The sequence below is a fragment of the Aulonocara stuartgranti genome, assembly GCF_965226115.1.
Source record: "Aulonocara stuartgranti genome assembly, chromosome: 20".
Taxonomy (NCBI): domain Eukaryota; kingdom Metazoa; phylum Chordata; class Actinopteri; order Cichliformes; family Cichlidae; genus Aulonocara; species Aulonocara stuartgranti.
Window position 1 is genome coordinate 6,291,699 of NC_138956.1, and position 25,804 is coordinate 6,317,502.

Below are 25,804 nucleotides of genomic sequence, written 5' to 3' on the forward strand. Positions count from 1 at the left end.
TCACACCCTCCAGCATTCAATACCTAAGTCTCACTTCGGATGAAGTCCACAGTCATTTAAATGAGGGGAGAAAGTTGAAGCGCTACGAACAATAGGTTTCACCTCCTCTCTAAATTAACACATTTCTTAAGTAATTCAGTGCAGCAGCATGCACCATCTCTACTGCTCACCACAGAAATAAAAAAAATCACACTGTGGTGTAGAAGCAAATTCTTAAGCAACTACATTATTTACCCAGCTTGTGCTGATTGGCCTGTTTTAAACTCCTAAGTGACCAAAAGATAACTCAGCCTTATAGTGTGTACTGTATAGAACTCATTTTGACTTGTCCTGAAGGACGTGATGCAATGACCCTAATCTTCTATCCATCTATCTAAATCTATATCAATATCTCTCTCTCTATATATATATATCTATATGTATATAGGGAAAGAGAGAGATGTTTTTTTCCTGCCTACTTAAAGGATATAATATATACAGAAATGAATAAATGTTGAAAGTTGTTTATCCTTTTATGAGTCATATTGTCTCTGAAAATATGGCAAAAGCTTCCTTTGCACTTCATGTGTAAAAATATCTATAACACCACTGAGTTTCATTTGGTATGTGGTGTTCTTCTTAGCTGATAATCCCATGATTCTAGTAACAAAACTAGTATTTTCTGGGATCGTAGTAGTAGAAGTAGTAGCAGAAGAAATTATTTCCTGCTAAAATGTTGCAGATAAAGTCACATTTATCAGTTTTATATTGCCAGTTATGTCTTAAACCATAAATGGTTACATTTACCCTAAAGTGCAATACAATGGAAGCCTGTGCTGAAGGGCAGAGAAGGATTTCGTCTGTGAATATTTAATACCGAATGACAGAAAAAGAAATGCAGACTGTTTGATTGTTGGCTGTTCTCGAATTTGAGGTTTTTTATCCTTCTTCACTGAACTCCTATTAAAAGTAAGGAATATTTTAATCACTCCTTACATTGGGAATGAGGAAATGACTTTTGAGACTAAAATAAACTTTTCCGAGAATTCTGCAGGGGGTGTTTTTGTTTTGTTTTTTTAATTAGAAATCATCAACACATAATTAACAAAGTCCAGTATTTTGCATGTCGTGCATGTTAGCAAGAGATCAAATACTCAGATAGTCTTACCTATCTGGCCATTGACTGGCACGAGAGTGTTGATGTGGGTTGGATGTTCTGACATGGCTGGACTCTGATTGAGAGTCAACATGGGAGTTTCCTCAGAGAATGTAAGCGTCTTGAAAGAACAAACAAGACAGCATGAGTACAAACTTTGAAGTGCATGACAGGGATGACCAAAACTTTCTGCCTTTCTTGTGTGCTAATTATAAGCTAATGAGCTAATTATCTTGATGAACTATGTACAAGAAATTCTCACTGTGCACCTACAGTAAGTGTTCCTGCCTAGATTGCTATCTTTAAAGAAAACGAAGTGCATGAAACTGAGCACAAACCAGTGTGGTCGGGTTACTGCCTTGATGACTGGGTTGTTCTGTTAAAAAGGAAAGGAGATATTATCATTGAGTTTCCTGTCTGTTAGTCAAGACATGTTCAGTCACTAAGGCACATTTTTAAAACAGAACAAAATATGGATATTCTTCTATTTAATGCACAACTGGACAGTACATTTCACATTGTGAGGAGTAACATGAGAAAATTTGTCCTTGGTTGCGATGTGTCATAGTATCTTAACTTCCCAGAGGTCAAGTAATGTAAAGTGTAGTACTTTACATATTAGTACTTTACATGTAGTACTTTACATAACTTTGATATTAGCCATATGAAAACTACATGAATGTCCCCAGTCAATATCTACCGAACCGCTAAGTGCCTGTACTGTTTACTCTGTGTACTGTATATTAATGCTCAGTGGTAGTTGTAGAAATACTCTGATGAATAAAAGTGATTGTTCAATTCAAAGCACTTGAAAAATAGTAAAACCCTGCACTGAACAAAATACAATTAGGCAATAGAAAAAAAGGACTGACAAAAGTAACAAAAGTAACATTTAACCTTAAGGGTCAAATTTGTGCCATTACGTTTTAAAGAAGATAAAGTTACACAAATCTCATATGAAATGCAAACACTTCAAATGTGTACTTAAATACAACGCACAGGTACTTTGTTGGATTTATTTACTGCAGATTACCGTTCTTGGAGACTTCAGCCTCTTTCCTCCTCCTCCAGCAAAAACTGTCTTTGTGTTTGAATATCTTCATGGTGCAGATCAGCAGGAACCATGAGAGCAACACAAAGCTAATCACGAGAATCGCAAGAAAAATTCCTGCATTCCCCGCTGTGGACACAAAGACACACTCCACATCAATAAGTTCTGACGTAAGCATATTATGTCTTTATCCTCCATGTAAATTGGATAACAATCAGAGGCTGCTAAACCTGATAAAATGTCCTTAGCAAGTGTGATACGTTATAAAACTAAACTACAAAACCAAGGGCAGTAAGTTAATGTATCAAATGTGTTGTCAAAATATAAAATGAGCACTAACGGTTACGTGGAATTTCTGTTATATAAGGATCTGATGGATTCGTGAAAGCCTTGGATGTTGAAACAAGAGCTTTGTTTGGAAAGGGAGTTGAAGTTGAGGCTGGTGTAACAGTTGTAGACATCAATCCTGTCGTACGATTAAAAAAAAGAAGCAAGTTTGGAATTACTTCTCAACATTAGTGGGTTATATAATGTGATGTAATCTTCTGGTATACATGGATAGACAACACAATGCGTTTGCGTTAACATACTTTAAGAAAAATAAAATTTTAAACTTTATTATTTATTATTCTTGGTGCTGGTGCATTTAGTAATCTGGCTCCGAGAGCCTCAGTTGTGTTTTTTAAGTAGTTGCAGATCAAATCTGAAGTACGGTCAGGAGGAATTTTTTCCATTCTTCTAAATAGAGCTGCTTTATCTCAGCAATATTTTTGGGGATGTGTGGACCAAAAAGCTTGAAAAGCAAACCCACAGTATCACATCTTGTTTTCAAATCTCCTTTTCCTAAAGATCTACTTGAATGCTTAGGGCTCATTGTTTTTGCTGGTTCTCCTAACCTTCAGAAGAAGTCAGTCAGACAAAATGACATACATAATTAAAGATTCACTTACTTTTGTTTGCCACTGTGGTTGGAGACACAACTGGAGTTGTAGATGGATTTGTCAAAGCTGCAGTATTCGTTGGCCTATAACATAAAAAAAACAGTATAGAAATCATCTGACAACACATATTTATCCTGACATTAAAAGCTAATGAAGCACCAACACAGGCAGTTATTTCTCCTGTCGTGTGTAAAAATGCATTCCAACATTAATCTGAGGTCCAGATTCAGACTGCATAATTCAAATGAATATATCTGCAAAAGTCAGTCTGTTAGTTTAAGTTCTCCTCTGTGTGCTTGCTTGCAGTGACTTATAGAGAGACTAAAAAAAACTAATCAAAGATTTTTCCATTGAAGGTTGACGTTTTCTAGCAGCATTGGAAAAACATTCAAACATTTTGCAACTAGGATGATCAGACCCCAGTTTGAGGAAAGCAATAATTTTTGTGTGTGACTCCGTGGGGACATGTTAGCAATGTTTTGAGGTAGTCAGAAATTTTCATTACCAATAACAGGTTACCAGATTTTAGTTTATTATGTAGAGGCCAAATTAATGACATTTAAAAGTAACTTTTCCAACGTTTACAAGTAAATGTAAGAATAAAGGGAAGACGAAGCTATGTTCTTATCATGTACTCCTTATATGATCCCATATTTCTCTTTATGTTATTTGTTCTGTCTGTTTGCATTTCAGTAGTAGGGATGAACGTTGATATTTGAGTGGTTTTTTTTAGCTGACAATTCTATCATTGTCAGCTAATTGTCACTTCATGCTATATTTTTCCTAGTACGAACCTGAAGCATAATTATATCCAAAGAGGCAAAAACGCAAAGTGAAATAAACTTCCCTTTATTTTCTTTGTGGTTGTTTCAGTCTTTTCCACTAAAAGTCAGATGCCTTGTGACTTTTTGGTGGTGTCTTTCCCTGATGGGAGTAGCATTAGAAATTGAAAAATATTAAAAAGCCTTTCCTCCGTTTTTCACACAAGCTTAGTGAAAGCCAGACTTTTGCAAATCCTTTGCACTTGCACTTTCACTCAGTGCAAATGCAAATCCTGCAGAGTCAATCAATATGTGGGACATCGGGGACAAAGGACGGTCCCACATAATAAGAGACATCTTGTGACTCAATTTGTATCCTTAAAAAAGACATTATGGTACAGTGATCAGAAGAAATGGTTATAGAAATGTAAAGGTGGATGTCCAGGGGATCTGTCTATTCTTTAATACAAATGTGTAAAACTGGAAAACAGTGCTTGAAAAGCAACTCTAATCTGCCTATTATCAGGACTTTTGTCATCTGCAGGCATGTTATTTAGCACAGGTAGTCAAGGCCTCAGTCAAACCACAGGAAATATGGGAGGGGGAGAGAAATTTGTAACCATGTTTCCTCCATTCTAACAAAAAGACAACACGTCCCCTGCTGAAATCAGGCCATGTTTAACTCAACCACAAACATATTGTAGATCACATTTTAGTTAGCACTGACAAATAGTTGCCATTTATCTAGAGTAAGTTAGTGGCCCTCTAAACGTCACCAGAAGTTGATACACATTAAATGAACAAACATCACTGAACAAACACTGCAATTTTGGTGCATACCTGTAGACTGTATTCACATACAATACAGCGTAAGCTATCACCACAGTAAGTATATGTATTTTATATCATTGGCGCTTTCATTTGCAGTTCTGTGTTCTTGTCAGTCTGTCGCGAACAAAATTTAAGCACACTGTCTATGTTTTTTTGTTTATTTTCTGTTACATTGTAAAGTCTTCTACCTCCGGGGGTGTGGGCACTTCGTGTAGTAGTCAGCATTCCCTGAAAGGAACATAAGAGTAACTGTGAATGTAGGAATTTAAAGTGAGATTGTTATTATATTAGAAAATGAATCCGTTTGGCTGCAGTGAATATCAGTCTAATGCTTTAAAATCCTTTGAGGTTACTTACGTGGGCAGTGCGGGCAGGAACATATTGAACATTGCCGTGGATAAGATCCTGAATTGTAGTATCCCTCCATGCAGCCACACACTGTGCTCCTGTTAAAGGTGCAGGGCTCTATTACCACCTCATCATCTGGGGGAAAAGCAAAATACAGTGTTTCCATCTCAGTCCAAATAACTGAAAAACGCAGTCCCGATAAGGCCATGGGACCACATGTTGTTTTCTACTGTCACATTCTTTTCATCAATTAGCACATGAAATGATTTTTCCAAGTTCTGCTTCAATATTTTATGTGAAACTCAGTTGAAATGTAAACAGAAGGAATCAATATGTTAACGGCACGCTCAAACTGGTACGCACACAAATTCACGTGTTGTTGTTACAGTGCAAGTCTCCATGTAAAGTGAATACTCAAACTGGCACTGATGTTATTAGTGACATACAGTTACTATTATATTAGGATTTCCCACACTAAATATTTATTTCATTCCACTGCATCAAACTGGTTTAACAGAAATATTAGATCATTATAATTTGCTCATCATTAAAAGAGATCTTACATGCAGCGAAGAATAGCATTGTCTTTTATATGACCAAATAAACAGAAAACACCAGTCTACTGTTTTATTTTAGTCCACGTTTCTCTCTGTGGTTTTCCAGTGAAGGTGCCATCTTCACATGTTTTATATATTGAAATAACCAGAAAATATCCATCTGCTTTATTCTAGTCTAATTTGTACTTGAACGCTCCTTAAACTTTATCACACAAGCTGACAGTATGTGTAGCAGCAAACTGAAAATGAGCAGGATACTTACGATTACATGAGTCACACCTACGACATTTCTCTACGAAGTTTTCTACCTCCGTGAATGTGCCATGCTCACATTTCTTGCATTTGTACTTTTTAACTTGATCATCACAATCACCAACTTTATGATATCCTGGGGAAGACAGAGAGAAAGAGAAAGGTAACGAGTTAATGTGATATTTCCACAATGACTTCACGAAGGACAATAATTGTCAATAATAATCCTATGTATATCTTACCAGCTGGGCATAAATTGTAGCACGAATCATTAGTTTGTTCGATCCCCTCAGTTTGACTCTGTCCACAGGAAGTCAGTGCAAGCATCAGTGGGAAGACCTGAAACAAAAAAAATGAGGTCTGAAGATCTGAGGTGTTAAATGAGGGTTAAGGTGCTTGTGTGTGAGCAGGATTGACATTTCATCACAAAAGCTGAAACAAAATGACAGAAAGAGTAAAAATAATTGACTCTCATCAAGTCACTGGAGAGGAAAAACTTTTTAATTTGCATATATCATCAAAGAGGAACATGTTCATTGAAAATGTAAATGTTCCACTGCCATTAAAGGTTCAACACATTTTCTGAACTCTAGCATGCACATCGTGCAGCAGACAGTTGTTGTTCTACCAAAGCAGAATGACAGAAAAAAATATGCCAAGCAGATCAGTGGAGACTTGGTCCATTTTGAAGACAGAACGGAAAACATGTCAGAGTATTTGGACCATCCTCCACCCAGAGCCAATGAACTAAGACTCTTCTTGACCATCAGAGTTCTCACATACATGACGCATATTGCAAACCTCAGTCCAAAAACATCCTCATTTTCAAAACTTCCCCAATACATACAGATGAGATATGAACCTGATTGATTAATAACACTACTGTTAAATGTATAAGTAATGTTCGCACACGTCTGCAGTAGGTGAATATCCAAGCAGCTGTAGCTGTACTGCATGTTAAAATCTCTCTCTCTCTCTCTCTCTCTCTCTCTCTCTCTCTCTCTCTCTCTCTCTCTCTCTCTCTCTCTCTCTATATATATATATATATATATATATATATATATATATATATATATATATATATATATACACACACACCACTGAGTGAAAAAAAATATTCTCTCTACAAACGTCCGACACAAAGGTCAAATATTTCTGACTCGTAGGTGAGTGAGAAAAGTTCAGAAGAGGAAATCATCATATAAATAATATAATACAACCCTGCCCCACAGATTTGGCCCCACAGAAAAGAGATAAGTTGGAAAACTGTTGAGCGATAGGAAATGACAGGTCAGGGAGCCCAGTGCTACCAGCTTACCGGACTATTCTTCCAGTTTTACACACTGTGGGCTTCTTCATCTTCCTTTTCCTAAACCCCAAAACACTTATATTTATGGATGCTGGCTGCCCAATGATAACACATAAAACAAAGGGAATCCTTCTGCTAACTTTTCCCCTCTGTGATTATTTAGATCCCTGAAATATAGCTTGCAGTATTGTTAAAAGTTCTTCATCTGTGACTCTCCTCTCATTGTTGTGAGTTATTGTCTATTTTCAATTGAGTGATTTCAGTCTCTCAAAGGTAAACCTTAAGAAACCTATTGGCCGTTGTCTTTACATTTATTATTTATTTATTTATTTATTATGACAAGAACCTTGCGATCTTTAAGGTGGGTAAATGTGAATAATGCAAAAAGAGAAAGTAAATAATCATTAGATACAGCTCATGTAAAAGTATCAAGTTATTAAACGTCACGGTCTCACTGCACCCAGAGCTGCAAGACCACAAAAGATAATCCCAGTAATCTACAGAACGTCTTCCCTTCATTCATCCACATACAACTACATGTCACTACAGCCTTAACGATTTTGCAGCAACTAACGTACACACGCTACATATGGAGCTCTTATTGCAAACAATAAAAACAGAAGCCACAACAGTGAGGATGTACACTAGCTGTAGTCATGGCAGCAATGAGATTTATGGCCACTCAAGAATATACGCAGGAAAATATTACAAATAATCATAAATATTTATCTTGCAGTCATTAAGACATAACGTTTGCTTCCTCTAATCCAAACATAATCTTTTCCGATAGTTCCCATCACAATGAATAATGAAAATCCACTCAGAGGAAACTGCATTAAAGCACCCTTGAAATTAAACACGCAGATGATCCAGATCAAACCTATGAACAGAATTACTTACCAAGACAAAGTTCATTTTGGGAGAGCAGGCAGTGTGGAAGTTAAACAACCAACTTATGCTGAAATTCACTCATTTGAAAGCAAAACAATGTCGTTTTCAGCAGCAGGACGAGGCACTCTGACTGAGCTGAGGTGTAGATTTCCTTTAAAGCTGACTCAAATTAACGGTTTTAGGAAGGCTTTGTTTGTGCGAGTGTGTGTGTGTGTGAGTGTGTTTGTGGGTCAGGGCTTTCAGTTCTTTGGAGTGTTCAGAGAAGTGTTGCGAGAAACAGGAAACAAAGTCAGATGTAACCACCCACCCCTTACAGACACACGCATACGCACATAGTGACAGTGTAATTCCACTGAATCTCAGTGATAATGATGTGGTTCAGACAAAAGCCCTGGTGACATACATGGGGATATTTCACAAGCTGGACAGTGTGGTTAGATCTGATGGTGGTGCGGAGTGGGGCATGTAAGAGGAGGTGTTGTACACCGTGAAGGTGTTGGCCATGTTACCGGCTCTAAAGCAACCTACTTTTCATTCAAACTTCAAAAGAAGAGAGAAAAAAGAAGGATGGGACCACAATGAGAATCAAACAAATGTGGTTAACTCAGTTGTTTATCATATCAGAGGAGAGAATATTGACTCTTCCTCTTTTAATCCGACATATAAATCTACACCAGTCACATTTTATTGGTTCACAAATTCTGTTCAGCGTGTGTTTTGACAATTTAACTGAACGCCACACTTATGTAAAGGACTGAAAAAATACACCAAAAAAGAAGTATACAGGTTTAAAAATAGAATTTATAATCCAAAGGAATACATTGTTCATATGGCATGGAGTGCTGACTAAGACTTCAGTGTAAATCAAAAAACACAGCCAAGCCTTTTTTCAAGTTTGAGAAAGAGCAATGCAATATGCAATAAATAAAATAATGCTTTCCAAAATAAATCCAGGAACTATCAGTGCATCAGGCATTTGGCTTCCTGCTGTAGACACAAAGACACACTGATGTAAGGATGCTACATTCAAAAAGGGGGAAATTTGAGACTTACAAAAATATCCATCTCTTTTATAATGTGTCAATACATTTGATCTAATGAGTCATAAAGCGCTGAGGTGGGAGTTAAAAAAGACTACATGAGCAGTAATAACGTCCAGTGGTTTTTAACTCACTAATAGTCATACGAAACTCGATTAATCTGAAGATCTGAAGCATTCATCGAAGCTTTTGATGTTGAAGCTGGAGCTACAGTTGGAGCATCCATCCGCCTATCCATGTACTGCACAAACCCACAGGTACATGGATAGACGGATGGATGCCTAGGTGTTGTCAACCTAGTCGAGAGACTTGTTGGACCAGTAACAGAAAGAGAAAGCCAGCAAACATTGTGTAATAATGCGATCTGACTACATTATACTCTTTTCTGTATTTATTGAACACACTGATTTATCATTCAAGATGCTGGTTGATAATATTCTTTGCCAGCAGGACATTTTAATCATTTCCAGGTCAGATCTGCACTCTGAATTTGGATCCTTCTTTCATAAAGATCGGCTTTAGCTCAGCAACAATCTTGGGATGTGTGGTGCTAAAAGGCTCTTAAAGTTAATCCTCAGCATCACAATGTTTTTTTAAGTATCCTTCATTGTACAATTTATATTTGAATGATTAAGATCCATTTTCTTTCATCTTACCTGCTTTGTACCAAATGTCAGAAATCCCACTTAGACACTCTCCAAGTTCTCCCCAGTGATGGCAGCAACAAGTACTGTTAATGTCTGAGTAACATATTCACTATAGAGAAGAACAATGCAATGGGTTGGTTTTTTTTTTGTTAATCCATAAAATAAATGATGTTTTGTAATTGTAACTTAGATAAAGATTTGGCCATGCTTTAAGAGAAACTGTACAGCTGTGGATAGATATGTAAATGATGCGTTAGCACATTTCCTCCTGCATTCTGGTTCAATCTGGTTCAATCTGATATGCTGTCCTATAAATAAGGAAAGAGACTGGTATTGTCAACACAGGAAGCTGATGGCATATCTCAAAAGGTGTTAAGAGATAGCAAAGCCCTGATATGAAGACTCGAATGGTTACTGCTCCTAGAATGGAGCGTCCTCCGAGATGCAGAGGAAGCAGAAGATCCGGGGAGCCTGTTTACTCTTTAAGAACAATGTGTGAAACTAGCATTTCGCATGCGGTTTGTGAGTTAGCCAGGTAACCCATAACCTTCGTATTATTAGACACATTTGGCACTGCTCATCACCACGGTTAATCATGCCCACAGTCAAACCACAGGAGCAGTGAGTGCACAAGAGATGTGCATGGAGATTAAATTTGCAAACGTGTTTCCTCCATTTTGACTAAAAAGCCTAAAGAAAACATGAAATGCTCGACTCAACCACAAATATATTTAGATCAGAATTTAAAAGCAATTAAAAGTGTTTTTCTAGTTCATGCAAACCCTTTGAAGTCATAAAACTTTGCCTGTACCGTCTTCTACCTTTGGCATTGCTGGCAATTCTTTCTTTAGTGAGCATTCTCTGAAAGGAAAATGAAGGTGGCTGAATTCATATACAGTGGGGCAAAAAAGTATTTAGTCAGCCACCGATTGTGCAAGTTCCCCCACCTAAAATGATGACAGAGGTCAGTAATTTGCACCAGAGGTACACTTCAACTGTGAGAGACAGAATGTGAAAAAAAAAATCCATGAATCCACATGGTAGGATTTGTAAAGAATTTATTCGTAAATCAGGGTGGAAAATAAGTATTTGGTCAATAACAAAAATACAACTCAATACTTTGTAACATAACCTTTATTGGCAATAACAGAGGTCAAACGTTTACTATAGGTCTTTACCAGGTTTGCACACACAGTAGCTGGTATTTTGGCCCATTCCTCCATGCAGATCTTCTCGAGAACAGTGATGTTTTGGGGCTGTCGCCGAGCAACACGGACTTTCAACTCCCGCCACAGATTTTCTATGGGGTTGAGGTTTGGAGACTGGCTAGGCCACTCCAGGACTTTCAAATGCTTCTTACGGAGCCACTCCTTTGTTGCCCGGGCGGTGTGTTTTGGATCATTGTCATGTTGGAAGACCCAGCCTCGTTTCTTCTTCAGAGTTCTCACTGATGGAAGGAGGTTTTGGCTCAAAATCTCACGATACATGGCCCCATTCATTCTGTCCTTAACACAGATCAGTCGTCCTGTCCCCTTGGCAGAAAAACAGCCCCATAGCATGATGTTTCCACCCCCATGCTTCACAGTAGGTATGGTGTTCTTGGGATGCAACTCAGTATTCGTCTTCCTCCAAACACGACGAGTTGAGTTTATACCAAAAAGTTCTACTTTGGTTTCATCTGACCACATGACATTCTCCCAATCCTCTGCTGTATCATCCATGTGCTCTCTGGCAAACTTCAGACGGGCCTGGACATGCACTGGCTTCAGCAGCGGGACACGTCTGGCACTGCGGGATTTGATTCCCTGCCGTTTTAGTGTGTTACTGATGGTGACCTTTGTTACTTTGGTCCCAGCTCTCTGCAGGTCATTCACCAGGTCCCCCCGTGTGGTTCTGGGATCTTTGCTCACCGTTCTCATGATCATTTTGACCCCACGGGATGAGATCTTGCGTGGAGCCCCAGATCGAGGGAGATTATCAGTGGTCTTGTATGTCTTCCGTTTTCTGATGATTGCTCCCACAGTTGATTTTTTCACACCAAGCTGCTTGCCTATTGTAGATTCACTCTTCCCAGTCTGGTGCAGGTCTACAATACTTTTCCTGGTGTCCTTCGAAAGCTCTTTGGTCTTGGCCATGGCGGAGTTTGGAGTCTGACTGTTTGAGGCTGTGGACAGGTGTCTTTTATACAGATGATGAGTTCAAACAGGTGCCATTCATACAGGTAACGAGTGGGGGACAGAAAAGCTTCTTACAGAAGACGTTACAGGTCTGTGAGAGCCAGAGATTTTCCTTGTTTGAGGTGACCAAATACTTATTTTCCACCCTAATTTACGAATAAATTCTTTACAAATCCTACCATGTGGATTCATGGATTTTTTTTTCACATTCGGTCTCTCACAGTTGAAGTGTACCTCTGGTGCAAATTACTGACCTCTGTCATCATTTTAAGTGGGGGAACTTGCACAATCGGTGGCTGACTAAATACTTTTTTGCCCCACTTTAATCATTTATTTATTTATTTATTTTAAGTGACAGAGTTACTGCATTATGTAAGCCAGCATATGAACATTAGTTCATTGGACATTTTGGGTATTTTCTAAATGATATAATTACACCGCAAAGTCTCTAGCCCAATACTCTGCCTGTTCATAATGAAACACAAGTCTGACAAGATTTCCCAGACTCAACAGATTTCATTCAAGAGTTCTGACTTCAAAAAACGGTTGAATGAGATCACCAAAATATCATTGTGAAAGGTTGCAGGAACAAAAGAGCATATTATACTATGTGTGTAGTCAGATTTAACTCCAGATCCTCTTACATTTTCTCACACTACCACATGCGTCTATTCACTGGAAGCAGGATACTTACAAACACATGACTCACACTTTACATTTCCCCGTAGGGTTTTTCATTTCCATGTAGGTGCCATCTTTTGCCCCATCTTTTGAATCTGTACGTTTCAATTGGCTCGTCACAGGTACCATCTTTATGACAACCTGGGACAGAGAGAGAGAAAAGAGGAAAGTTAGTGTTTTACTTCAGGTGTGCACAATTTGTAACGTGAACCATTAGTTTGTTCTGTCCTCTCAGTCCATAAACAAATGCCTGCAAATACAGAGCAAACTGAGCAGGCACTGTTAATAAAAGTGGGGCAAAATTCTCCCATAATACTGACAAAGGTTTATTTTGTGTTTTTATGACTGTAGAGTCCTGTGAAAATTCTTTCAAATGACTGTAGAAATTGTTGTTTTTAGAGCAGTGAGACTATGACAGAGGATCCCAATAATTAAAAAGCCTTCTTTGCCTCAGTTACCTCCATGTGTCTGCTGTCACCTTTAAACACTGCAGCCTTAACATTTACCTGCCAAATGCAGTTACATAGGAGGCTTCATATTAACACTAAAAATGAAGAAGATAACAGTGTGGATGTACACTAGCTGTTGTAATAACAGCAATACGATTTACAGTTACTCAAGAACAGACAAAATAAAAATACTACACTTAATAAACAGAAGACTTTCTTAGTCCAAATAACTGGAATACACAGCTCTGACAAGGCCACAGGACTACATGTTGTTTTCTCAGTCAGTGTCTTTTCATTAGTTTTAGTTTTAGTGGCAAAAAAGGTCATTTCTAAATGCTGTGCCAATATTCATGTGGTCAAGAGTCTCAGTTAGCATCCTCTCAAAATGATACTCTTTGGATTATTTGTAAGATACAATATTAAGGCCGTCATAATATACTCATCATGAAAAGAGATCATTTTGGTCAAATTTAAATTTGATCCCCCTTCAGCTTTATCACACATACTGACAGCACACATCACAGTTAATGGAAGATGAGTAGGATCCTTACACTCACAGACGCTACACCTGAGATATTTCTCTCTATGAAGATATTTTATATATTGAAATAACCAGAAAATACCTGTCTGTCATATTTCAGTCCAATTTAACTTGAAAACACCTTAAACTTTATCACACAAGCTGACAGTATGTGTAGCAGCAAACTGAAAATGAGCAGGATACTTACAACTATGAGTCACACCTACGACATTTCTCTATGATGTTTTCTACCTATGTGAATGTGCCATGCTCACATTTCTTGCATTTTTACTTTTTAACTTGATCATCACAATCACCAACGTTATGATATCCTGAGAAAGACAGAGAGAAAGAGAAAGGTAACGAGTTAATGTGATATTTCCACAATAACTTCACGAAGGCCAATTATTGGCAATAATGTTCCTCATTATATCTTACCAGCTGGGCACAAATTGTAACATGAACCATCAGTTTGTTCGATCCTCTCAGTGTGAAATCCACAGGAAATCAGTGCAAGTATCAGTGGGAACATTTGGTCACAAAAGCTGAAACAAAAAGACAGAAAGAGTAATAATGATTGACTCTTGCCAAGAAACTGGAGAGGAAAAACTTGTTTTTTAATTTCAATAACTTTTTAGGGAGACTGAAAATATGGGAAACATATTCTATAAAATTCTAGACTTTCCACTGACAATCAAAGTTTAACATATCTTCTGAACTTTAGCAATAACGTCCGAGAAACACACAACACAGGGAGTTTTTAGGACATCCTGATAATAATGAATTACAGTAGTCCAGCCTAGAAGTAATAGATGCACGAACCAGTTTTTCAGCATCACTGAGTTTCTAATTTCAAAAATATTACACAAGTGGAAAAAAGCAGTCCTACATATGTGCTTATTATGCACACTGAAGCACATACAAACATTACTCTAATATCTGTACACTTTCACAGTAGGTGAATATCTGGTAGCTGTGCTGTGAGGCCTCAAGAGATTAAGAAAGCTAAAATCTATGCAAATACATACCAGGGAACACAAACCCTTGTCTAAAGTAAAACAATGCTATTCTCTCTACAGAAGTCCATCACAAAGGTCAAATATTTTCAGACACAGGTGAGAGAGAAGAATTCAGGAGAGGAAAACTGATCATACAAACAATATAGATTTTTTTTAAAAACCCTTGTGATATGGGCTGCACTGTTGAGTGATAGGAGATGACAGGTCTGAGAGCCCAGTGATACCAGCTTACTGGAATATTCTTCCAGTTTTACTTTTCTTCATCCTCCTCTTCCTAAACCTGAACACTTATATTTATGGATGTTGGCTGCCCAATAATAACATATAAAACACAGGTAATCCTTCTGCTAACTTTTTACATTAGATACAGATTATTTACGTCTCTGAAATATGACTTGCAGTTGTACTGTTAGAGGTTCTTCCTGCATTACTATCTTCTAATTATTGTGACAGATTATTGTATATTTTCAGCACAAACGCACCAGGTAAAATCTAAAATTTGAAATAAGCAAACAAAAGATGAATCAATGAATCAAAACTCTGGCACAACGGTAAACTTAACACAAAGGAAAACGAGACAAAGACTGAACATCAAGGAACATATTATTAGAGAAAGAATAAACTGGAACTCGTGTAATAACTACAAACAGACACTGAAATGCAAAAGGTGACAAACCAAGAAAACCTGTGAACAGAAACATGGCAAAACCAAATAGCAAACATCAATTAGAAATGAAACTCATAGCTCCAAAAACACTACATGAACTAAAACTCAAGCAAAAAGTATTTAACAATAAACACAACCTAAAGGTCTGCTAGGTCCAGGACCAATGACAAAAATATGCAGTTACACTTGGAGCTTCAATAACAACACTAAAAATGGAAACCTAAACAGTGAAGATGAACTAGCTGTAGGACTGACAGCAATGTGATTTACAGTCACTCAAACTCTCAAATTTAACAATTAGTCACAATTAACAGATAAATACAACAAGTTATCTTGCAGTCATAAAGACATAATGTTTGTATCCGCTTATTCAATCACAATCCTTTCCAATAGTTCCCATAACAATTAATAATTCAAAAACATTCAAATGAAAACTGCATTTAGAAAAACACTGTTTTTCTCAATCCAGCTCAAACCTATAAAAAAAAGTATTACTTACCAGGGCAAGATTCATCTTTGGGGTTTTAAGTTTGAGGAAGACTCTGATTGTGTGAATGTGTGATCGTGATTGGGGGTACGGGGTTTCAGTTCCTTGGGGTGTCTTCAAAGAAGTGTCAATAAAAGCAGGAAATAAGGTCAGATCATGTGACAACCCACCAGGAACAGTGGTGGAGTTAGGTAAGCAGTTAGATCTGTGGTGGGGTAGTGTTGGGGACTGTTGAGTATAAGAGGGCTGCTACACTGTGAACATGTTACCTATCTTATTGGCTTTAAAACAACCTCTTTCTCATTAACCTCTTTTTATTATAGAAATCTATTACATTTACTATATTGACTCTTCCTTTTTTATTCCAACATAAAAGTCTACTTTGCTGTTAGCATTCGTCTGCTGCAGTAAACCTCAACTATAATCCAAAAAGTGCTTCACTGTTCATTCAAACACAAGAACATATGTGGGTATAGTTGTCATTTAGTTCCTAATTTTATTTTATTTTTTAAATGCAATCACTTTCAGGTAACTTAACACTCTCTCCAATCAACTTTTCATTGTTCCAAAAATCTGTTTATAACCTCTTTGACAGTTTAACCGAGCACCACACTTTTGTCAAGAGGTGTGAAGTTACACCTTCAAGAGGCATATATTCAGAATTTATATTTAGAATACAAATAAATATAGTTTTTAAATGACATGAGGTGCTAGCAAGATGTCCAGTACTAATAAAAAGATGGTACACATCTTCAAGAAGACATGGTTTTCTTTATTTTCTGCTAAATCAGGTTGAAAAGCAACGTTTTTTTAAGCAATTTGAGCCCTAACATAATGCTAGGGCGGTAATATGGACCTATACAAGGCTGCGTCCTACAACGTGCGCAGCGCGGTCCGAAAGGCAAAGCGGAGCTACGGGGAAAAACTAGAGTCACAGCTACGACAGTGCGACTCTAGGAGCCTGTGGAAAGGACTGCGGACTATAATGGACTATAAACGACCAGCTTCTTCAATGATGAATGCAGATGCTTCACTGGCTGATGAGCTGAACACGTTTTATGCTCGCTTCGACGCCGCAGCAATTAAAACAACAAACGGCTGCGCGCGCTCGGAGTGCACTAGTGAAGAAAATGCATTCGTCATCACAGAGCATGCCGTGAGGAACACCTTCAGGAGGGTGAACACCAGGAAGGCAGCAGGACCAGATGCAATCCCTGGCCGGGTCCTTAGAGCCTGCGCTGATCAACTAGCACCAGTGTTCACAGAGATCTTCAACCTCTCCCTGGCCCAAGCTGTGGTTCCCACGTGCTTCAAACAGTCCATTATTGTCCCTGTTCCAAAGAAACAACAGCCCGCTTGCCACAATGACTACCGTCCAGTAGCACTGACTTCAATTGTGATGAAGTGTTCTGAAAGACTGATGAGAGATCACATCACTTCTTCACTTCCTGCCACCATCGACTCACTTCAGTTTGCTTACCGGACTAATCGTTCCACAGACGATGCCATATCTCACCTGCTCCACACATCCCTGAGTCACCTGGACACTGGCAGAGGGAATTATGTTAGGATGCTGTTCGTGGACTACAGTTCAGCATTCAACACAATAATTCCCTCTAAGCTTTTCACCAAGTTGACGGATCTAGGACTCAGCTCATCACTGTGTCAGTGGATCCTCAACTTCCTCACAGACAGACCCCAATCAGTGAGGGTGGGGAAACAAGTCTCCCCCACCATCTCACTCAGCACTGGAGTGCCTCAGGGCTGTGTTTTAAGCCCCCTGCTGTACTCACTGTACACTTATGACTGTGTAGCCACATCCGACACCACCTCCATTGTCAAGTTTGCTGACGACACTGCTGTTGTGGGCCTGATCTCCGACAACATTGAGACGGCCTACCTGGAGGAGATTAGGAACCTGGAGACCTGGTGCCAGGAGAATAACCTCCTCCTAAACATCAGCAAGACTAAGGAGCTGATCGTGGACTTCACTACAAAGCAGGCGAGGAATTACAAACCCCTCATCATCAGTGGCACGCCAGTGGAGAGAGTGGACAGTTTCCGATACCTGGGTGTCCACATCACTCAGGACCTGTCATGGTCCTGTCACATCAACACCCTGGTTAAGAAAGCCCGTCAGCGTCTCTTCTTCCTCAGAAGACTTAGAGACTTCCATCTGCCACTGAAGGTGCTCAAGAACTTCTACTCCTGCACCATCGAGAGCGTCCTGACGGCAAACATCTGCACCTGGTTTGGGAACAGCACCAAGCAGGACAGACGAGATCTGCAAAGGGTGGTGCGCTCGGCAGAACGCATCATTCAATCAGAGCTCCCTGACCTGCTGTCCATCTACACCAAGCGGTGCAAGTCCAAAGCTAGGAAGATTATGATGGACCTCTCCCATCCCAACAATGGACTCTTCTCACTGTTGAGGTCTGGGAAGCGCTTCCGCTCCCTTAAGGCCAAAACAGAGAGAATGAGGAGGAGCTTCTTCCCCCAGGCTATTCGGGGCCTGAACCAGGTGTAGGACTGGACTCTCCCAAACACGTCACTACAAGACTGGACTCTCACACACGTCACCACACGCACCACCACACATTTCCTATAATCCTATAATTCCTATAATTTATAATCCTTATCTTTATAATCTCTCCTGCTGTTTGCACATTCTTTACTGTAAATTCCTAAGTTAATTTGTAAATTTTTGTAGTAAACTGTAAATTATAAATATTGTAAAACTTTTCTTCTGTCATTTAATGGTCGGGCATTGTACAGCTACAAGCATTTCACCCCCATGTCATACTGTGTATGGTTGTGTGTGTGTGACAAATAAAATTTGAATTTGAATTTGAATTTGCTTAGTCATTTCAATGTTTCTGACTACATTTCTGTGTAAATTACACAATACAGCATAACCTCTTTTTTCAAGGCCAGTTGTGTTGCAGTTTGAGAAAGAACAACATATCAGGCACAGAAATAAAATATGACTTTTCAACATAAAAGCAGAAGCCATAATTACACCAGTCACCAAAACATGTGCAAGAAAAGGCATTTGGCTCCCTGCTGTAGACACAAAGACACTCTGACATTACTATATTAATTAGTTAGTAAAGCAACCTTAACCTGCCTGTTATGAGTACTTCTGGTATCTATCAACGTGTTATTCACCACAGGTACTTACATCCTCAGTCTAACCACAGGAAGAGTGAGTGCACAAGAGATACAAGACATATGTGGGGAAATGATGTTAAATTTGCAAACGTGTTTCCTTCATTCTAGCAAAAAGCCAACATGTCCATTGCTGAAATCAGGGCATGCTCAACTCAACCACAAACATATTTTAGATCAAAATTTAAAAGCAGTTAATAGTCAAACAGTGTTTTTGTAGTCAGTGCAAATGTTTCGCTCACCAAAGATATTACCTGTAAAGTCATAAAACACACAAAAAACGTATAGTCACACTTGATAGACAGCAATAACAAATCGATCCAATTCATTTTGATTACATTGTGGTCAAGTAATCATCAATCAGCAATATTAATGACGTGTGCTTAACATTAATATACAATACTGTAAGCCATCAATGCAGTAAGTACAAATATGATTGCTGTCTTCAATTGCAGTTCTCTGCTCTTTTCAGTCTGTTAAAAAAAAATCTCAACATGTTCGATATTTTTTCTCTGTTACATCATACAATCTTCAACAATAAAATGCATATAAAGGTGACTATTCACTTGGTCTTGTGTGTTTTAGTGCTGAAAGTCTGACAAATTTTAATTTATATTTTCATACCCATGCAACTGCATGCTTTACATAAAAAATTGCAAAATTTAATATGATCCAATTTCTAACAATGGGATTTCAGTCTGTCAAACTACTAAACTTTAAGAAAATGCTATTTTGATTTTGCATTTATTTTTCATTATTGTAAACTAAACATGTATAAGTAAAAACAAATACAATTTAAATAATTACCTGTAAATTTATAGAGTGATAATTAAAGACACTTGATTAACAGATCATTAAAGTTCCTCTGTAAAAGCAGATGTTTTGGCATTTTGCAGGTCTGGAGCGTTAACAGGATAGGAGGAAAGAATCAATAATTGCAGTTCATCATTGTGGGCAAGGTTATAATATCATATCCAAACAACCTGAAGGCCATGCTTCTGCAGCATATCAATACTAGGGCTGCCACGATTAGTGGACTAGTCACAATTACATTGACTATTAAAATCGTTGAAGACTAATTTAATAGTCGACGTCGTTTGAAGCTTTGCAAGATCCTTCAGAGGCTGCATTTGTAGGCCAATTACATTACATCGACGCGGCGAAGCCTGCGCAAATTCGAATACTCGCCCAAATGTGTCCAAAAAATTCGTCCTTCATTTCCCCAAATTTGAAGGATGGGTCCTTCGTGGCCCAACCTATCCCAGAATTCATAGCGCAGCCCAGCCGACAGACCACGTGACTTTCGCGCATTGCATTGCGCATTGGGTACGAGTGGCAGCAAAATCAAAACACTGCATCAAGCACTAGCATTTCCAGCAATCATTAATTCTGCGGTTTTAATCCCTACTTGCATTTTATTTGTCCCAAGAACAGTTATGTACAAAACGAAGGAGAACACGACAGGTCCGTACAAAGACAGACTTGACAAAAAGGCCAAAAACGAGGTAAAAATCAAAGGAGTGAAAGGGTTAGACCCATACGAGTATACAGAGTGGACTAAAGACGTTAGCGTGCTGCCCAACTTTCTTCACGCGCATATTTATTATTATATGGTCCTAACTGTGAGTGCATACACTCACAAAATGTTTAGTAACTTCAGATGCCTACAACAAGCACAGGTCCAGTTTACTTTGATGATTTGGACTATCCCATTTCACAGCTGTTGTTACATTTTTTTCTTTATCTCCTGTACAGACCAACGCAATCTATTTGTCGTTTCAGGTTGTAGTATTACACAACATTTTCAGATCCAATAGAAATAAAATAAGTGTTTCATAATTCTTTCAATTTATTGCCTTTATTTATAACTGGCATGTTTCATTCTATTATAAAATCTTACAAGAAAGAGGCAAAATTGTATTCCATTGTGCTTTATTAGCTGCTTTGGTGAAAAACAAATCAACAATGCAAAAAAAAACCACATTTCAAAACATACTGGAAAGCAGTTAGTCATCACTTGATTGCTACAACACTTGGGCACATATATGCGGGACTTTTCGTGGCTGTTTTGATATCGCTCTCCCTCTTAACCGATCAAATCTCGCTGTGGTAGCAGCTTTAAACTCGGTATGACCCAGGTTGATAGAGGGTGCCCAGTCTGGATCGCATTCCAGCATTTTGTAGGCTGGTTTTCCTACAAAACAACAAACATTAGCCTGCAAAGCCACCGCGAACAAAGCAGCATAGCGCAGCAAATTCAATTCAAATCAATATAAGACTTATTTGTAACCTACTCAATAATTATGTTATGATAAATTACGTAATAACAACAACAAAAGGCTCACCTTTGTGGAAATGCTTGAAGCAGACTAACAAGTGAGCTGGAGTGTTCTGGAATGTTATATTTGCTCTTCGAATGGCTGCAATCCAGGCCATCCATCACCTCATTGTTACTTCAGAAACATGGCTCGAACAATTTTTCTTCCACGACGGAATCCGATAAAAACATCTCTCTTTACTGGTCGGCTTCCCGTGGCTGTCATGCGACCGGCTATTGCGGTTAATAATATAACAGCTTCTTGCCATTCTTTGTGTTTCTTTTTATCGCTGTGTGACTGTTTTCTTGTGAAAGCCTGCGTGCGCTAGTACCACTTGCCACTCGTGCCTACAATCCTTTGCGGTTTTGTCACATTTTCAAGCTCTATTCCAGTTTTCAACAATGGCGGCAGCTACTTCGTTTTAATATTACTCCAACTACTCTTTCTGGGTCACAAAATAAACGTTTAACATATTTTCAGGCGAGAATGTAGCTGTGTAAACTTCAAATATCTGCTTGGTTTATCAAGACATGACATGTTTGCAAAAGTGCTCCGACGTTTTCGATTGGTCCACTAATCAGAAAAATAATCAGTGTCTAGTCGACTATTAAAATAATCATTTGTGGCAGCCCTAAACAATACAAATGTCTCATACCAACAGGCAGCACAGTGGTGGAGGAGTGATAATCTGGGCTTGTTTTACAACCACAGGACCTGGACACCTTGCACTAAGGCGACCATGAAGTCTTCTGTATACCAAAGTGTTCAAGACTCAAATGTGGAGCAATCTCTCTGAACAAATCCCCATGAATCTCAATGAGTTGAACTGAAACATTCCCACGATGTGATAGACTGATAAAGAAAAACCCCACAGAAAACCATTACTTCAAGTTATTGCTGGGAAAGGTTGCTCCACTGTCCTGTGGAAACTCTTTTTCACAGGAAATTTTTGCTCCTAGAGCAGCAAGACCACAACAGGGAATCCCAGTAATCAGGAGGCCTTCTTCTACCCTGCATGTCTGTTATACACAATACTGCATCATTAACATTTTCAGCAACTAATATGAAGTTTGATTATCAACACTAAAACTACAACAGCGAGGATGTATGCTAGCAATAATGATAATAATATAATAATAACGATAGTATAATAATGATACCAACAAATATGATTTACAGTCCTTGAAGAATATGCATAATAAAAGATAACTTTTAAGCAACTGTAAAAAAATTAATAAATCTTGTAACAAACCTTATCTTGCAGTCATTAAGACATAATCTTTGTATACCTTTATGTAAACATGAGCTTCACACAACACTAAATGACAAAACTCTACTCAAAGCACCCTTGAAATTGTACATGGAGATGATCCAATTAATCCTACAAACAGAATTACTTACCAATTTTTATTCAGATTCACTCAGTTGAAAACAATCTTGTAATCACCAGCATGAGATGAGACACTCTTATTTAAGCTGATGAATGGTTTTCTTTTGAACCTGACTCAAACTTGTGGTTTAAGGACAGGTTTATTTGTATGAGTGTGTTATCACATGTTTTCAGCCTCTGGACTTTCAATTCTGTTTTGTCTTCAGAAAAGCAATGCAAGAAACAGGAAACAAAATGAGATCATCTTAGCACATACCGCTTATAGATCCATAAAGACTCAAAACACAAGACAGAGACTGAGTTTCAATAAACAAAGAACGAGTGTTGTAATCTAGCTGTAATCTAAACAGTGAGTAAAACTCCAAAAATGGTTATTGTTAATTGGTAATCCAAAACAAGGACAGGAGCAAAACATAAAGAAGACTAAACAGTACAAGATGGTAAAGAACAAAGGCAGGGATATTTATGCACATTTTAATCTAGATTGTGATTCCTAAACAAAGGAAACCAGAGACAAGTAAGATACCAAATTACCACTAAATGATTAGTGGATGAGCGAGGGCACCGATGAAGTGTGGAAATCATTGGAACAGCGAATTTCAGATTATCTCAAAATCTAAACTTCATAAATCAAATTTCTGAGACAGTAACTCAAAAATGGAAATAACTCGAAATTTTGAGGTTTTTAAGTCAGAGCTTTCAGATAAAAACCCCAAATTTTGACTTATGATAAAAAGGGTCATTTCCAGTGGCAGAAACAAACCATTAAAAAATAAAAAGAAAGGAAGAAAGTTATATAATGTAGTGCTGTGTAACAGGCAGGTTGTAGACCCAAATCCAGGACTAGAGAAATGGAAAAGAAAAGAAGAATCTCTATTGCTGGCAGTTAAAACAAGTTCAAAACAAACTACTGGAAAACACACTTCTAGGGAATTTGGAAACTCCCAGCAAGGAGCACACGTCTGTGAGGGAGGGCGTGATAATGAACGGTGGATGACGCAGACAATAACTATTTACAAGATAACGAGTCAAAGGGGAAAACTAGACAAAGGAAAACCCAGGGATCCTGACAATTTAACCAAATCTGGAGACTCAAAATACTAAAAAATAACTGAAAATCCAAAACAGAGTAAAATCAAAACAAACCCTAAAGATAAAAATAAAAATACAAACAAAATTTTTAAAAATCAATCTTCAACTCAAAACCCTGGAACCAAACAGTGATTATGACACATGCAGTTGTGCAATTTTGCAGAAACTCAGTAATAACAATGTGGTTTACACATACATGAGCACATTTTATAAGCCAGACACTGTGTTTAGATTTGATGATGGTGCTGATGTACACTGTAAGCTATCACTTCAGTAAATATATGCATTCTATATTATTTTCTGATTGATTTGTAGTCCTGTGCTCTTGTCAGTCAGTCACAAACCAAATCTAATCACAATTGATATGTTTTGTCTGTCCCAATCGTCTGCTTCAGACACTTCCTTTTGTAGTCATCGTTCTCTGAAAGGAATAAAGGTGGAGGTGACTGAACGAATTTATTTAAGTTGTTATTATGCTTGATAATGAAAAAATGTGGCTGCTGTGAATACCAATCAAATGCTTTAACATTCTTTTAGTGTACTTACTTGGACATGTACTACAGGAACATTTCATGCATTCCCTCAGATGGTCAGACCCTAAATTGTAGTATCCATGTTTACAGGCACACACTATGTTGCTATTGAAGGAGCAGGGCCTTAGTACAATCTCATCATCTGAGGAAAAAGCAAAGCACAGTATGTCCATCTATGCTGTACTTCCAGCCATCATCTATTTGTTACTGCTTATCCTGGAGGCAGCAGTCTAAGCAGTGATGCCCAGAACTTCCTCTTTCCAGTAACCTCCTTTAGCTATTTTAGAAGAATTCCAAGCCATCCAAAAGATATAGTATTGCCAGCATTTCTGCCCTGCAATCTCCTCTTAATTAGAGATGCATGAAACACTTGATTTAGGAGGAACCTAGTACCCATTGTAGCCCAAGCCCAGATCTGTAGAAGCAGAATTTCTACTATGAAACTCCTCTTGGATTGTCGATACTTGAATGAATTCCGAATGAATTGGTGCAGCATATCACTACCAAACCAAGGTCTGAGAATTGGAGATACCAGTTGTCAGCCCAGCGGCTTCTTAGTCAGCTGCTAAATGTCCCAGTCACTCAATGAAGTCAGCAGGACCATATCGTAAAAAGCAAAGACAGACAAACCAAAGCATACCGACTCTGAACTCATGGCTACACCTATAAATTCTGCTCATATAAGTTATGAACAGAACCAGCAACAAAGGGGAGCTCTGGTGGAGTTAAATAACAGCTCAGAATAAGTCTAACTGATCACAGGCAATGTGACCTAACCTCTCACTACAGCCGTACAGGGGCTGAATAGCTTGTAACAACAGACCTGATACCTGATATCAGGTCTACATGCAAGCGCACATTCAGGGACTTGAAGGACTTAAGGCAAATCCCCAAAGTCCAGCCACCAAATAGATTGTTTTAACTACCTTGGTGACCTCACCAACACTAACAGTCACGTTAACCAAAAGCAATGACAATTAATAGTTAGTTAAAATTGGAGTGCACGTAACATCAGACGTTGCCTTTGCACTGCAAAGTCTCTAATCTTAGTGCGCACAAGCTCAAACTGACATTCTGAAGGGTAAGAGTGACACACAATGTTGAAAGGTTTCCCATCCTAGACAGACTTAAGTTGTCAAAGTGTTTCAACTTCATCACATTGGTCGGAAACAAATATAAGATTGTCAAAACAAGATCACCACAAAAAGAGGTTTATGCTGAAATATATCTAAATATATCTAAATGACAAGATGATAGCAGTCTATTTTTTAGTCCAATTTAACTTTAATCGACCTTAACACACAAGCAGAAAACATGTGTAACACTAAATTGAAACTGGGCAGGATACTTACGATTACATAAGTCACACCGAAGACATTTCTCTATGTAGTTTTCTATGTCTGTGTAGAAGCCATCCTCACATTTCTTGCATTTGTACTTTTTAACTTGATCATCACAGTTACCAACTTTATGATATCCTGAAAAAGAGAGAAAAGGCGGAAAGTTAATGTGATACTTTCGCACTGACTTTATACCAATA

General features: G+C 38.2%; 1 protein-coding gene across 1 annotated transcript in view; it reads right to left on the reverse strand.

Annotated features, from left to right (window-relative positions):
- The window catches only part of LOC309696613 (tumor necrosis factor receptor superfamily member 1A), a 31,318-nt gene that overhangs the window by 4,430 nt on the left and 1,084 nt on the right, over positions 1 to 25,804 (reverse strand). The window contains 12 exon segments of the mRNA XM_082517900.1: positions 1,148 to 1,256; positions 1,474 to 1,511; positions 2,169 to 2,315; positions 2,527 to 2,652; positions 3,137 to 3,210; positions 4,908 to 4,947; positions 5,077 to 5,202; positions 5,887 to 6,012; positions 6,119 to 6,215; positions 12,635 to 12,652; positions 12,656 to 12,762; positions 25,617 to 25,742. Coding sequence (XP_082374026.1) covers positions 1,148 to 1,256; positions 1,474 to 1,511; positions 2,169 to 2,315; positions 2,527 to 2,652; positions 3,137 to 3,210; positions 4,908 to 4,947; positions 5,077 to 5,202; positions 5,887 to 6,012; positions 6,119 to 6,215; positions 12,635 to 12,652; positions 12,656 to 12,762; positions 25,617 to 25,742 — 1,134 coding nt within the window.